The sequence below is a fragment of the Oncorhynchus gorbuscha genome, linkage group LG05 (assembly GCF_021184085.1).
Source record: "Oncorhynchus gorbuscha isolate QuinsamMale2020 ecotype Even-year linkage group LG05, OgorEven_v1.0, whole genome shotgun sequence".
Taxonomy (NCBI): Eukaryota; Metazoa; Chordata; class Actinopteri; order Salmoniformes; family Salmonidae; genus Oncorhynchus; species Oncorhynchus gorbuscha.
In genome coordinates, this window is record NC_060177.1 from 28,312,000 (window position 1) to 28,326,458 (window position 14,459).

Below are 14,459 nucleotides of genomic sequence, written 5' to 3' on the forward strand. Positions count from 1 at the left end.
AAACATAACACTAACCTTAACCACACTGCTAACTGGACATTTGAATTAAGACCAAAAAGCTAATTTTAGTTTTCATACATTTTTACAATATATCCAATTTTGACTTTGCTGCTGTCCCGTCTAGCGGAAATCTATCAGTTCCAGGGGAAGTTTCATGACAATAAACATCAACCTGCAGCTTGGGAGAGACCTATAGTGTATGGTAGTTAGGGGAGCATGACTGTGTTTGTGTGTTCTCATGTATTCATATACAGTATACACTACATATACAAAAGTATGTGGACACTCCTTCAAATTAGTGGATTTGGCTATTTCAGCCACACCCATTGCTGACAGGTGTATAAATTTGACCACACAGCCATGCAATCTCCAACGACAAACATTGGCAATAGAATGGCCTTCTTGAAGATCACCTAAGATCACCATGTGCAGTGCCAAGCGTCGGCGCAGTGGAAATGCGCTCTCTGGAGTGATGAATCACGCTTTACCATCTGGCAGTCCGAACGGAGGAATCTGGGTTTGGCGGATGCTACGATAAGGCTTCCTGCCCGAATGCATAGTGCTGTAAGATTCCAGTGAAGAGCAATCTTAACGCTACAGCATATAATGACATTCTAGACAATTCTATGGTTTTGGGGAAGGCCCTTTCCTGTTTCAGCATGGCAATGATCCCGTACACAAAGCAAGGTCCATACAGAAATTGTTTGTCGAGATCGGTGTGGAAGAACTTGACTGGCCAGCACAGAACCCTGACCTCAACCCAATCAAACACCTTTGGGATGAATTGGAATGCCGACTGCGAGCCAGGCCTAACCGCCCAACATCAGTGCCCAACCTCACTAACGCTCTTGTGACTGAATGGAAGGAAGTCCCCGCAGCAATGTTCCAACATCTAGTGGAAAGCCTTCCCAGAAGAGTGGAGGCTGTTACAGCAGCAGAGGGGGGGCCAACTCCTAATTAATGCTCATGATTTTGGAATGTGATGTTCGACGAGCTGGTGTCCACATACCTTCGGTCATGTAGTGTATGTGTGCATGTACAGTTGAAGTCGGAAGTTTACATACACTTAGGAGTCATTAAAACTAGTTTTTCAACCACACCACAAATTTCTTGTTTAACAAACTATAGTTTTGTCAAGTCAGTTAGGACATCTACTTTGTGCATGACACAAGTCATTTTTCCAACAATTGTTTACAGACAGATTATTCTTATAATTCACTGTATCACAATTCCAGTGAGTCAGAAGTTTACATAAACTAAGTTGACTGTGCCTTTAAACAGCTTGGAAAATTCCAGAAAATTATGTCATCGCTTTCGAAGATTCTGATAGGCTAATTGACATCATTTGGGTCAATTGGAGGTGCACCTGTGGATGTATTTCAAGGCCTACCTTCAAACTCGGCGCCTCTTTGCTTGACATCATGGGAAAATCAAAAGAAATCAGCCAACACCTCATAAAAAAACAATGTAGACCTCCACGAGTCTGGTTCATCCTTGGGAGCAATTTTCAAACACCTGAAGGTACCACATTCATCTGTACAAACAATCATTTGCAAGTATAAACATCATGGGACAATGCAGCCGTCATACCGGTCAGGATGGAGACGCGTTCTGTCTCCTAGAGATGAACGTACTTTGGTGCGAAACGTGTGAAATCAATCCCAGAACAACAGCAAAGGACCTTGTGAAGATGCTGGAGGAAATGGGTACAAATGTATCTCTATCCACAGTAAAACGAGTCCTATATCGACATAACCTGAAAGGTCGCTCAGCAAGGGAGAAACCACTGCTCCAAAACTGCAATAAAAAAGCCAGACTACGGTTTGCAACTGCACATGGGGACAAAGAATTGTACTTTTTGGAGAAATGTCCTCTGGTCTGATGAAATTAAAATAGAACTGTTTGGCCATAATGACCCTCATTATGTTTGGAGGAAAAAGGGGGATGCTTTGCAAGCCGAAGAACACCATCCCAACCGCGAAGCATGGGGGTGGCAGCATCATGTTGTGGGGGTGCTTTGCTGCAGGAGGGGCTGGTGCTCTTCACAAAATAGATGGCATCATGAGCCAGGACAATTATGGATATTTATTTTTGCCTTTATTTAACTAGCAAGTTAGTTAAGAACATTGTTATTTTCAATGACGGCCTTGGAACAGTGGGTTAACTGCCTTGTTCAGGGTCAGAATGACAGATATTGACCTTGTTAGCTCGGGGATTCGAGCTTGCAACCTTCCGGTTACTAGTCCAATGCTCTAACCACCAGGCTATCTGCTGCCCCAATATATTGAAGCAACATCTCAATACATCAGTCAATAAGTTAAAGCTTGGTCGCAAATGGGTCTTCCAAATGTACAATGACCCCAAGCATACTTCCAAAGTTGTGGCAAAATGGCTTAAGGACAACAAAGTCAAGGTATTGGAGTGGCCATCACAAAGCCCTGACCTCAATCCTATAGAAAAGTTGTGGGCAGAACTGAAAAAGCGTGTGCGAGCAAGGAAGCATACAAACCTGACTTAATCAGCTCTGTTAGGAGGAATGGGCCAACATTCACCCAACTTATTGTGGGAAGCTTGTGAAAGGCTACTCAAAACGTTTGACCCAAGTTAAACAATTTAAAGGCAATGCTACCAAATACTAATTGAGTGTATGTAAACTTCTGACCCAGTGGGAATGTGATCAAATCAAGTGTATTTATGTAGCCCTTCGTACATTAGCTGATATCTCAAAGTGCTGTACAGAAACCCAGCATAAAACCCCAAACAGCAAGCAATGCAGGTGTAGAAGCACGGTGGCTAGGAAAAACTCCCTAGAAAGGCCAAAACCTAGAGAGGAACCAGGCTATGTGGGGTGGCTAGTCCTCTTCTGGCTGTGCCGGGTGGAGATTATAACAGAACATGGCCAAGATGTTCAAATGTTCATAAATTACCAGCATGGTCAAATAATAATAAGGCAGAACAGTTGAAACTGGAGCAGCAGCACGGCCAGGTGGCCCGGGGTACAGCAAGGAGTCATCATATCAGGTAGTCCTGAGGCATGGTCCTAGGGCTCAGGTCCTCCGAGAGAGAGAGGGAAAGAAAGAGAAATTAGAGAGAGCACACTTAAATTCACACAGGACACCGAATAGGACAGGAGAAGTACTACAGATATAACAAACTGACCCTAGCCCCCCGACACACAAACTACTGCAGCATAAATACTGGAGGCTGAGACAGGAGGGGTCAGGAGACACTGTGGCCCCATCTGAGGACACCTCCGGACAGGGCCAAACAGGAAGGATATAACCCCACCCACTTTGCCAAAGCACAGCCCCCACACCACTAGAGGGATATCTTCAACCACCAACTTACCATCCTGAGACAAGGCCGAGTATAGCCCACAAAGATCTCCGCCACGGCACAACCCAAGGGGGGGGGGGGGTGGACCCAGACAGGAAGATCACATCAGTGACTCAACCCACTCAAGTGACGCACCCCTCCCAGGGACGGTATGAAAGAGCCCCAGTAAGCCAGTGACTCAGCCCCTGTAATAGGGTTAGAGGCAGAGAATCCCAGTGGAAAGAGGGGAACCGGCCACGCAGAGACAGCAAGGGCGGTTCGTTTGCTCCAGAGCCTTTCCGTTCACCTTCCCATTCCTGGGCCGGACTACACTCAATCATATGACCCACTGAAGAGATGAGTCTTCAGTAAAGTCTTAAAGGTTGAGACAGAGTTTGCGTCTCTTACATGGGTAGGCAGACCATTCCATAAAAATTGAGCTCTATAGGAGAAAGCCCTGCCTCCAGCTGTTTGCTTAGAAATTATAGGGACAATTAGGAGGCCTGCATCTTGTGACCGTAGCATACGTGTAGGTATGTACAGCAGGACCGTATCCGAGAGATAGGTAGGAGCAAGCCCATGTAATGCTTTGTAGGTTAGCAGTAAAACCTTTAAATCAGCCCTTGCCTTGACAGGAAGTCAGTGTAGGGAGGCTAGCACTGGAGTAATATGATCAAATGTTTTGGTTCTAGTCAGGATTCTAGCAGCCGTATTTAGCACTAACTGAAGTTTATTTAGTGCTTTATCCGGGTAGCCGGAAAGTAGAGCATTGCAGTAGTCTAACCTAGAAGTGACAAAAGCATGGATTAATTTTTCTGCATCATTTTTGGGCAGAAAGTTTCTAATTTTTGCAATGTTACGTAGATGGAAAAAAGCTGTCCTTGAAATGGTCTTGATATGTTCTTCAAAAGAGAGATCAGGGTCCAGAGTAACGCCGAGGTCCTTCACAGTTTTATTTGAGACGACTGTACAACCATTAAGATTAATTGTCAGGTTCAACAGAAGATCTCTTTGTTTCTTGGGACCTAGAACAAGCATCTCTGTTTTGTCCGAGTTTAAAAGTAGAAAGTTTGCAGCCATCCACTTCCTTATGTCTGAAACACATGCTTCTAGCGAGGGCAATAGAAGATGAAAGAAATTAAAGCTGAAATAAATAATTCTCCAAATGAAGTGGTGATCCTAAATTACCTAAGACAGCGAATTCCTACTCGGATTGAATGTCAGGAATTGTGAAAAAGTAAGTTTAAATGTATTTGGTGAAACTTATGACTTCAACTGTATGTGTGCATCTGTCTGTCTGTCTGTCTGTCTGTCTCAATGTTACTGAATGTCAACTGTGTTTTAGAGAGCTCCAGCATGGCTTACACAGCCATAACTGAACAGGGCTGTTCCAGGACAAACTCTGGTTTTGGAAGACATACACAAAAACACAAAAAAGAGCGGAGGAAAAGCCAACACCTTTCCTCGATTTGAAGCCATTCTATACCAAATATTTAAAAATCATTTTTTTATTTCTTTTTTTATTTACCTCTTCCTCCTTTTTTTCTTGACCTTTTTTGTATTCTTTGAACAGCTCTGCTCTGTTCTGACTGCATTAGCTACAAGGGCTCTGTAAGTGGCAGTGGATCAGAACCAGAGACAAGGATGGACAACACCTCTAAATCCCTCACAGGTACCACTAACACACACCACCCGGGCTGGTCTGTCTCTGTCCCTCTGTTTCTATTTGTCTGTATTTACTTTTTCTACGTTTCTCTGTTTCATGCTGCAGTAAATGTGTGCTGTTTCTTTCAGCTATGAGGAAAAACGGATGTTGGTTTATTTCCTTCATTTATTTTCCCCTCATTCTTGTGTCTTTCATCCAGCACTAAGACAACATTGTTTAGGATGCTATTTACAAACACTCCTCTCACATTATTTCCTTTGATGGTAATTCATTTAATTTGCTCGGGATGTCAAAGTGATGTCTGCTGTGGGAGAACAGAGGTAAGAGTGCTGAAGTTATCCTTCAAAGAGGAAGACTGGGGTTGGAGAAGTGCTTTGATTAATTGCCGGTCTTCAACCTTTTCCTGTTCCATTCAGCCCGTAATGATATCCCAGTGTTTGGTGGAGAGAGACTTCTCTCACAATCTGTCATAAAACAATGCTTTCTGAAAGAAGAACCCCCTCCCTTTCTCTCAGCTTGTGTGAAGACCTGGCTGTGAACTGGCTCTGTTGTAGACATGTTGAAATGTCTGAGCTTTTTGATGATCAATAACTTCATATGAAAAGGGCCTCAACTCTAACACTGTCCATAGACCTATGTCTTAAAGGTGACAGCTCTGGTAGACCTAGGTCTTTTACGCATTATCGTCTATATCCTGGCTCTTTGAAGATCAGATCATCGTCAGAGCACTGTAAGAAGTGTGTCATCATTATGCGACACTGGCGACTGCAGATAGAGATGGGGGGTTGAATGAGCCGGTACCTCATGCTCAGCCAGAAGTCTCAGATCACTCAGGACAGGTCATCGACCCAGGCCAAGGGTCAGGGCGATGGGCGGTCCCTTTCTCCTCGCTGTCACCTTAATGACTTGTCGTCTGTTACCATTGGGTGTGTTAGGAAGGTACTTTCCACCTAGCTTCAGATATTGTGTATGTGATGCGTTTCATATTCTGTTGGTGAAGTTAAATTGTTTGCATTTTAAACCCTCATTTGCATAGATGAATAATGATATTGTTCACTCTTCAAATCTCGTCTGTGGTTTTCAGCCGCTTGAAGATGCCACGTAGATTCTGTTTATATTTAGACGTTTGTGTGTGGAATTAAAGTGTCGGCACGCAAAATAGTAAGTTAATGAAGAAAAATGCACCTCCATAAATAGTGCAGAGTGGGTTTATTAAACAAGCACCATAATGTAGCCACCTTTTATCTCTCCCTGAATGCTGTAATGCCATTTGAATAAAGCGCTGTTTGTCTTCATTAGAGCTGTATAAGGGACAGAACTGTAAAGCCGCCTGCATGTAAACCACCTCCTCTGCCTAGCTGTCCCTGCCACGTGGGGCTGCCTGCCTCCCTGCCTAGTCCATCAACACATGCAGTACATGTTGTTGGTTTTACAGGTCCTCGCATATTATACTCTTGGCAGATATGCAATGGAATGTAAATTCCCTCCCTTGTTAGGGTGTTGGGACGTTGTGTACCTGCCGTTCGGTTAATCACTCATAATCGCTGCTCCCCCCCCTCCCTCCTTCCCACTCAGGCATTGACTTTGTGATGGATGAGACTGAGGGAGTGAGGAAGATCCATTAAAATTTGGCCATATGAAGAGAGCCTCTGTGTGATATGGGTTGGTGTGTGCGTGCTTCCTTGCGTGCGTGCGTGCGTGCGTGCGTGCGTGCGGGGGTACACACACTTGCATGTGTATGTACAGACCGTGTGTGTTTGTGTCCATGTTCAATATCCACACCACACACACTAATACACCCAGACATTGAACAGGCAGCCATTGGAAATCTGAGTAGTGCCTCATTGTGTCTGGCTAGAGAGCCAGTGTTACTTAATCCATAGGCCCTGTTGCTGCCTGTTAAACACCATGAGGTTGGCTGATTGCCAGCCTAACCCAGTGCACTTACTACAGGCAAGATAACAGGAGATGCTGTCAGAGCCCTGAGCCAGGTCCCGAGGAGCAACACACACCGCTTTATGGGGTTTTAATGACTCTTCAACGACTTAATGACCCAGAGAAAGCTCTTCTATTCTTTAAGTAAATCATTGAATCAATTTCGTTCCAGTAGTATTGCTGCAGTTTGTTTTAAAGAGGAGATAACAGAGTGGTTGGTGAGCCTGGTCCAGGTCCCTGGCCCCATGGTTCTGTCTGTCTCTCTGTGAAAGACCTGTCCCCTGTGATGGCTTGTCACTCCACAGTGCCCCCCCCTCCCCCCGTTCTGGCCTCCCCTCCGCTGCTCTACGGCTGATAACTCCCCCTGACAAGCCTCTTTCATGAGCCTCAAATGGCTCCGCTGCCTTTGAATGTGTAGCACGCTGCCTGTTATCTTTCACTCACACACGTTGACCACCCAGCCCTAACCCCCACCTCCTCTCCCCCTGCACAGAGCGGGCTTCCAACCTGACCGTCGCTCTGCTCTCCCATGGGAGCCCCGCTGGATGGCCAGCTGTGAGTCTAGGCAGAACAGGCACGCTGTCATCTCCCCTCCATCACTCGCTCGCCTCCACTTTCATATTTAATAGGGACAGATTGTCTTCTTCACAACGGATAAGTGTTGGGAGAGAGGGATTGAGAGAGGTGGATGGTGATTCGATGGATACAGCGTGTATTTGTCGGTTTCTTCCACACTGAGCCGTGAACTACTAGCTTCTGGTGATGGTGATATGAGAGCATCTGCAAAAGCAATGTTTGTTCTTCTGAGCTATCCTCCAACTCCTAATAAACGCCATAAATATTGTAATCTACCAACTTATTTTGAATATGCATGCAATTAGCAGGGCAAATGAAGCAGAACTAAATGAAATGGCAAAAGTGGGCCAGTGATTTATGTGGTATCGCTGTTTACACTGATGAAGTAGTGCTGCCTAATTAAAAGGACAAGGTAAACAAATAGCTCTTGTAGAGGCGTTTAATTTTTTTTTATTAATAATAATAGTCTAGAGCTTTTATGGAATGTCTCTCGGGCTCTCTCTCGCTCTCCATCTGTCTCTCACTCTCTTTCTGTCTCTCACTCTCTTTCTGCCTGTTTCTCTCTCTCCGTCTGTCTCTCACTCTCTCCTCTGTCTCTCACGCTCTTTCTCTGTCTCTCACTCTCCTTCTCTGTCTCTCTCTCTCTCTGTCTCTCTCTCCGTCTCTCTCTCACTCTCTGTCTGTCTCTCTCTCTCCATCTGTCTCTCACTCTCTTTATCACCAGTCAAAACTGGCACAAGACCGAACACTCCACTTGACACCGTACCAGAATTGCCGGAAATCCACACTCCACAGACCTGTCAGGGCAGGATGTCACAGGAAGCTATGTCATTGTGTCTTCCTGTTCCTGTCATCACCGTTATATTCTGAGAATCCAACAAGTCCTGGCTCTGGCCAATGTTCAGTCAATTGGATGTTTGAAGCTTTGTGGATTTAGAATGAGATTGCGCCCAAGAAGATAACTTCCCTCCTAAAAATCTCTCTCTCTTTCTCTCTCTGTGTCAACAGACTGTTTTGTGTACTGACATGGGCAAAGCTTATGTAATAGACGAATGGTGTATTGGTGAAATACCTCTTAAACACCAGACATGTCGAGATATCCTTTGTCGACAAGTCCTGTTCATGCAGTAGTCATGATGACCTGTGTGTATGGCAGACCCAGTGGTTAAATTGGTATTTGGGTGGTGAAGGGTCGCTAGTTCAGAGGGAGGGGGGGGTATAATATATACTTCTAATTTGATTTATGTTTCATTTAACTAGACAAGTCAGTTTAGAAAAATATATTATTTACAATGACGGCCTACCCCGGCCAAGCCCGGAAGACGCTGGACCAATTGTGCGGCCTAATGAATTTATTTCAATTGACTGATTTCCCTAAATGAACTGTAACTCAGCAAAATCTCTGAAATTGTTGCATGTTGTTTATTTTTGTTGAGTATAATATACTAGCGTCTATATATATACTGACAAAAGCACATATTGCAGGTAGTGGATGGGATCAACATTTGGGGGAAAATAACTGAGACATAAAAGGACATCCTACTCCAAAATGAATGAAAATGAAATTATGCTAACAATATCATTTCCCCTCCAGAAATGAGCCCAATATAACTATTAGTCCATATGATCAGGCAGGTACGTTATTTAGAAATAATGATCACCTGATGCAGCCCACCAGCTATAAATATATAGGCTTGTGGTTGCTCATTTACCCCATCGGGCTAATCATTAGCTAGATCAAACTCTAAAGTCTAAACATTAGGCTATCTTGTTGCTAGTTATAGGAACATTATGACTTGAATGTCCACCCAAAAAACATTCTACTGTCACTCAGCCAAACAAGGATGACATACTGTGAATATAGTGTAGACCTACCTCAAATAAAATAAAATTGTATTTGTCACATACACATGGTTAGCAGATGTTAATGCGAGTGTAGCGAAATGCTTGTGCTTCTAGTTCCGACAATGCAGTAATAACCAACGAGTAATCTATCCAAACAATTTCACAACAACTACCTTATACACACAAGTGTAAAGGGATAAAGAATATGTACATAAAGATACATGAATGAGTGATGGTACAGAATGTCATAGGCAAGATGCAGTAGATGGTATCGAGTAAAGTATATACATATGAGATGAGTAATGTAGGGTATGTAAACATATAAAAGTGGCATTGTTTAAAGTGGCTAGTGATACATGTATTATAAAGATAGATACATATATACATAAATATGGCAAGATGCAGTAGATGGTATAGAGTACAGTATATACAGTGGGGCAAAAAAGTATTTAGTCAGCCACCAATTGTGCAAGTTCTCCCACTTAAAAAGATGAGAGGCCTGTAATTTTCATCATAGGTACACTTCAACTATGACAGACAAAATGAGAAAAAAATCCAGAAAATCACATTGTAGGATTTTTAATGAATTTATTTGCAAATTATGGTGGAAAATAAGTATTTGGTCAATAACAAAAGTTTATCTCAATACTTTGTTATATACCCTTTGTTGGCAATGACAGAGGTCAAACGTTTTCTGTAAGTCTTCACAAGGTTTTCTCACACTGTTGCTGGTATTTTGGCCCATTTCTCCATGCAGATCTCCTCTAGAGCAGTGATGTTTTGGGGCTGTTGATGGGCAACACGGACTTTCAACTCCCTCCAAAGATTTTCTATGGGGTTGAGATCTGGAGACTGGCTAGGCCACTCCAGGACCTTGAAAAGCCTCTTACGAAGCCACTCATTCGTTACCCGGGCGATGTGTTTGGGATCATTGTCATGCTGAAACACCCAGCCACATTTCATCTTCAATGCCCTTGCTGATGGAAGGAGGTTTTCACTCAAAATCTCACGATACATGGCCCCATTCATTCTTTCCTTTACACGGATCAGTCGTCCTGGTCCCTTTGCAGAAAAACAGCCCCAAAGCATGATGTTTCCACCCCCATGCTTCACAGTAGGTATGGTGTTCTTTGATAGCAACTCAGAATTCTTTGTCCTCCAAACACGACGAGTTGAGTTTTTACCAAAAATGTATATTTTGGTTTCATCTTACCATATGACATTCTCCCAATCTTCTTCTGGATCATCCACATGCTCTCTAGCAAACTTCAGATGGGCCTGGACATGTACTGGCTTAAGCAGGGGGACACGTCTGGCACTGCAGGATTTGAGTCCCTGGCGGTGTAGTGTGTTACTGACGGTAGGCTTTGTTACTTTGGTCCCAGCTCTCTGCAGGTCATTCACTAGGTCCCCCCGTGTGGTTCTGGGATTTTTGCCACCGTTCTTGTGATCATTTTGACCCCACGGGGTGAGATCTTGCGTGGAGCCCCAGATCGAGGGAGATTATCAGTGGTCTTGTATGTCTTCCATTTCCTAATAATTGCTCCCACAGTTGATTTCTTCAAACCAAGTTGCTTACCAATTGCAGATTCAGTCTTCCCAGCCTGGTGCAGGTCTACAATTTTGTTTCTGGTGTCCTTTGACAGCTCTTTGGTCTTGGGCATAGTGGAGTTTGGAGTGTGACTGTTTGAGGTTGTGGACAGGTGTCTTTTATACTGATAACAAGTTCAAACAGGTGCCATTAATACAGGTAACGAGTGGAGGACAGAGGAGCCTCTTAAAGAAGAAGTTACAGGTCTGTGAGAGCCAGTTTGTACGTGACCAAATACTTATTTTCCACCATAATTTGCAAATAAATTCATAAAAAATCCTACAATGTGATTTTCTGGATTTTTTTTCTCATTTTGTCTGTCATAGTTGAAGGGTACCTACAATGAACATTACAGGCCTCTCATCTTTTTAAGTGGGAGAACTTGCACAATTGGTGGCTGACTAAATACTTTTTTGCCCTACTGTACATATGAGATGAGTAATGTAGGCTATGTAAACATTATATCAAGTGGCTAAGGATACATTTTTTACATCAATTTTTCCAATATTAAAGTGGCTGGAGTTGAGTCAGTATGTTGGCAGCAGCCACCTAATGTTAGTGGTGGCTGTTTAACAGTCTGATGGCCTTGAGATAGAAGCTGTTTTTCAGTCTCTTGGTCCCTGCTTTGATGCACCTGTACTGACCTCGCCTTCTGGATGATAGCGGGGTGAACAGGCAGTGGCTCGGGTGGTTGTTGTCCTTTATGATCTTTATGGCCTTCCTGTGACATCGGGTGGTGTAGGTATCCTGGAGGGCAGGTAGTTTGCCCCCGGTGATGCGTTGTGCAGACCTCACTACCCTCTGGAGAGCCTTACGGTTGTGGGCGGAGCAGTTGCCGTACCAGGCGGTGATACAGCCCGACAGGATTGTGCATCTGTAGAAGTTTGTGATTGCTTTTGGTGACAAGCCAAATTTCTTCAGCCTCCACCTTCTTCACCACACTGTCTGTGTGGGTGGACCAATTCAGTTAGTCCGTGATGTGTACGCCGAGGAACTTAAAACTTACTACCTTCTCAACTACTGTCCCGTCGATTTGGATAGGGGGGTGCTCCCTCTGCTGTTTCCTGAAGTCCACGATCATCTCCTTTGTTTTGTTGACGTTGAGTGTGAGGTTATTTTCCTGAAAACCACACTCCGAGGGCCTTCACCTCCTCCCTGTAGGCTGTCTCTTCATTGTTGGTAATCAAGCCTACCACTGTAGTATCGTCTGCAAACTTGATGATTGATTTAGTTTCATGCATGGCCACGCAGTCGTGGGAGAACAGGGATTACAGGAGAGGGCTCAGAACGCACCCTTGTGGGGCCCCAGTGTTGAGGATCAGCAGGGTGGAGATGTTGTTACCTGGGGGAGGCCCGTCAGGATTTCCAGTTGCACAGGATGGGGTCGAGACCCAGGGTCTCGAGCTTGATGACGAGTTTGGAGGGTACTATGGTGTGCTGGTTAAAAGCAGTGGTTCGCGCTTTCAGTTTTGGGCGAATGCTGCCATCAGGTTTCTGGTTCGGGAATGTTTTAATAGTTGCTGTGGGTACGACATCGCCGATGCACTTGCTAATGAACTCGCTCACCAAATCAGCTTATTCATCAATGTTGTTGTTTGACGCAATGCGGAACATATCCCAATCCACGTGATCGAATCAATCTTGAAGCATGGAATCAGATTGGTCGGACCAGCGTTGAACAGACCTGAGCGCGGGAGCTTCTTGTTTTAGTCTCTGTCTATAGGCAGGGAGCAACAAAATGGAGTCGTGGTCAGCTTTTCCGAAAGGAGGGCGGGGGAGGGCCTTATATGCTGAAGTTAGAATAACAATGATCCAGGGTTTTTCCAGCCCTGGTAGCACAATCGATATGCTGATAGAATTTAGGGAGTCTTGTTTTCAGATTAGCCTTGTTAAAATCCCCAGCTACAATGAATGCAGCCTCAGGATAAGTGGTTTCCAGTTTACATAGAGTCAAATAAAGTTTGTTCCGGGCCATCGATGTGTCTGCTTGGGGGAAAATATGCGGCTGTGAATATAATCGAAGACACCTATTACACATGACCCGTGTTACATTTAGCCCCACCCTTCCTTATGCATTCAATGGCCATTGGTGCCCGCTAACACGCATAAACCATCTATCTGCTCTAAACTCTGGTTCTACAATTGTGCATTTTACTCATTTACTGGATTTGAGAAATAAGAGTAGTAACACTAGAAAGCTCAGCGATCCTCCTCTTTTAACAGTGGCCATCTGCTGCTTTCAAAGGAGTGTTCTTTTTCCCGCGACTTCATTTAGAACGTTGTAGGCTACAGTGACTGGGCATATACTCGCAATTTGAATGCGCCTTGAGAGGAATAGTATTTTCTCGCATAGAATGCGACAGGCTGAACAATTGAATAGGTAAACTATTCTACTATGTGGTTGTCTGAGTTTGCTGTTGCTTAGCCTACTCGTGTTGTTGGCTGTGGAAAATTACATGTAGACCACAGCCTTTTCATTAGATAATTCAAATAGGCTAGCGAAAGGTACTGGTTCTAAGCTCTCATTTGGATCATAGTGCCTGGTTTGGGGCCCGGCAGGACCCGGCACAATTTAACACCTGTGCACACCCACATCTAAAAATACTAGTTTACTAGGCTATAAGATACTTAAGTACTTACTATAGCATTTGATAGAAAAATGTAGTATACTGTAGACTACTAAACTGTAGTATCCCTCAATCATCTGTAGTACTTAATATAGAATTTTGTAGTAAACTATAGTACTGCAGCATTCTCTGCAACAAAAACACTGTAGCCAATACTATAGTAATGTTCACAAAAGCACTACAGTTAAAAAAAAAAGTATATACTGCAGTTCAGTGGCCTTATGGTTAGTGTCTGCCCTGAGATTGGAAGGTTAGGAGTTTGATCCCTGGGCGAGTGATACTAAAGACTTTAAAAATGGGACCCGATGCGCCTCCGCATGACACTCAGCATTAAGGAGATAGATTGGGGGTAAGGCCCTGCGATATAGACTAGTGTCCAAGCCATCCCGGCTTGTGCAAGGACACTTACTATATACTACAGTGTTTAATTTGCATGTACCCTGCTCATTCCCCTCCCCATATCCCAATTTGTGTCTCCAATAAGTGAGAAACAGTCATGCCAAGTATAGACCTTATATTATGTTCCCTATAGGTCACAGAAAAGGGCAGAAGCTTGAACTATCCGTTCAGACCTCAATACATTACATTTACATTACATTTAAGTCATTTAGCAGACGCTCTTATCCAGAGCGACTTACAAATTGGTGCATTCACCTTATGACATCCAGTGGGACAGTCACTTAACAATAGTGCATCTAAAACTTAGGGGGGGTGGGGTGAGAGGGATTACTTAACCTATCCTAGGTATTCCTTAAAGAGGTGGGGTTTCAGGTGTCTCCGGAAGGTGGTGATTGACTCCGCTGTCCTGGCGTCGTGAGGGAGTTTGTTCCACCATTGGGGGCCAGGGCAGCGAACAGTTTTGACTGGGCTGAGCGGGAGCTGTACTTCCTCAGTGGTAGGGAGG

General features: G+C 44.1%; 1 protein-coding gene across 8 annotated transcripts in view; it reads left to right on the forward strand.

The window, feature by feature from the left end:
• Window positions 1-14,459, forward strand: part of LOC124035785 (SH2 domain-containing adapter protein F-like) — a 127,409-nt gene that overhangs the window by 87,758 nt on the left and 25,192 nt on the right. For 4 of the 8 annotated variants that reach the window (XM_046349501.1, XM_046349506.1, XM_046349502.1 and 1 more), the window contains exon 4: window positions 4,889-4,987. The exons of the other annotated variants lie outside the window; for them this stretch is intronic. In XM_046349501.1, coding sequence (XP_046205457.1) covers window positions 4,889-4,987 — 99 coding nt within the window. The remainder of the gene's footprint in view (window positions 1-4,888; window positions 4,988-14,459) is intronic. 8 annotated transcript variants of the gene reach the window in all.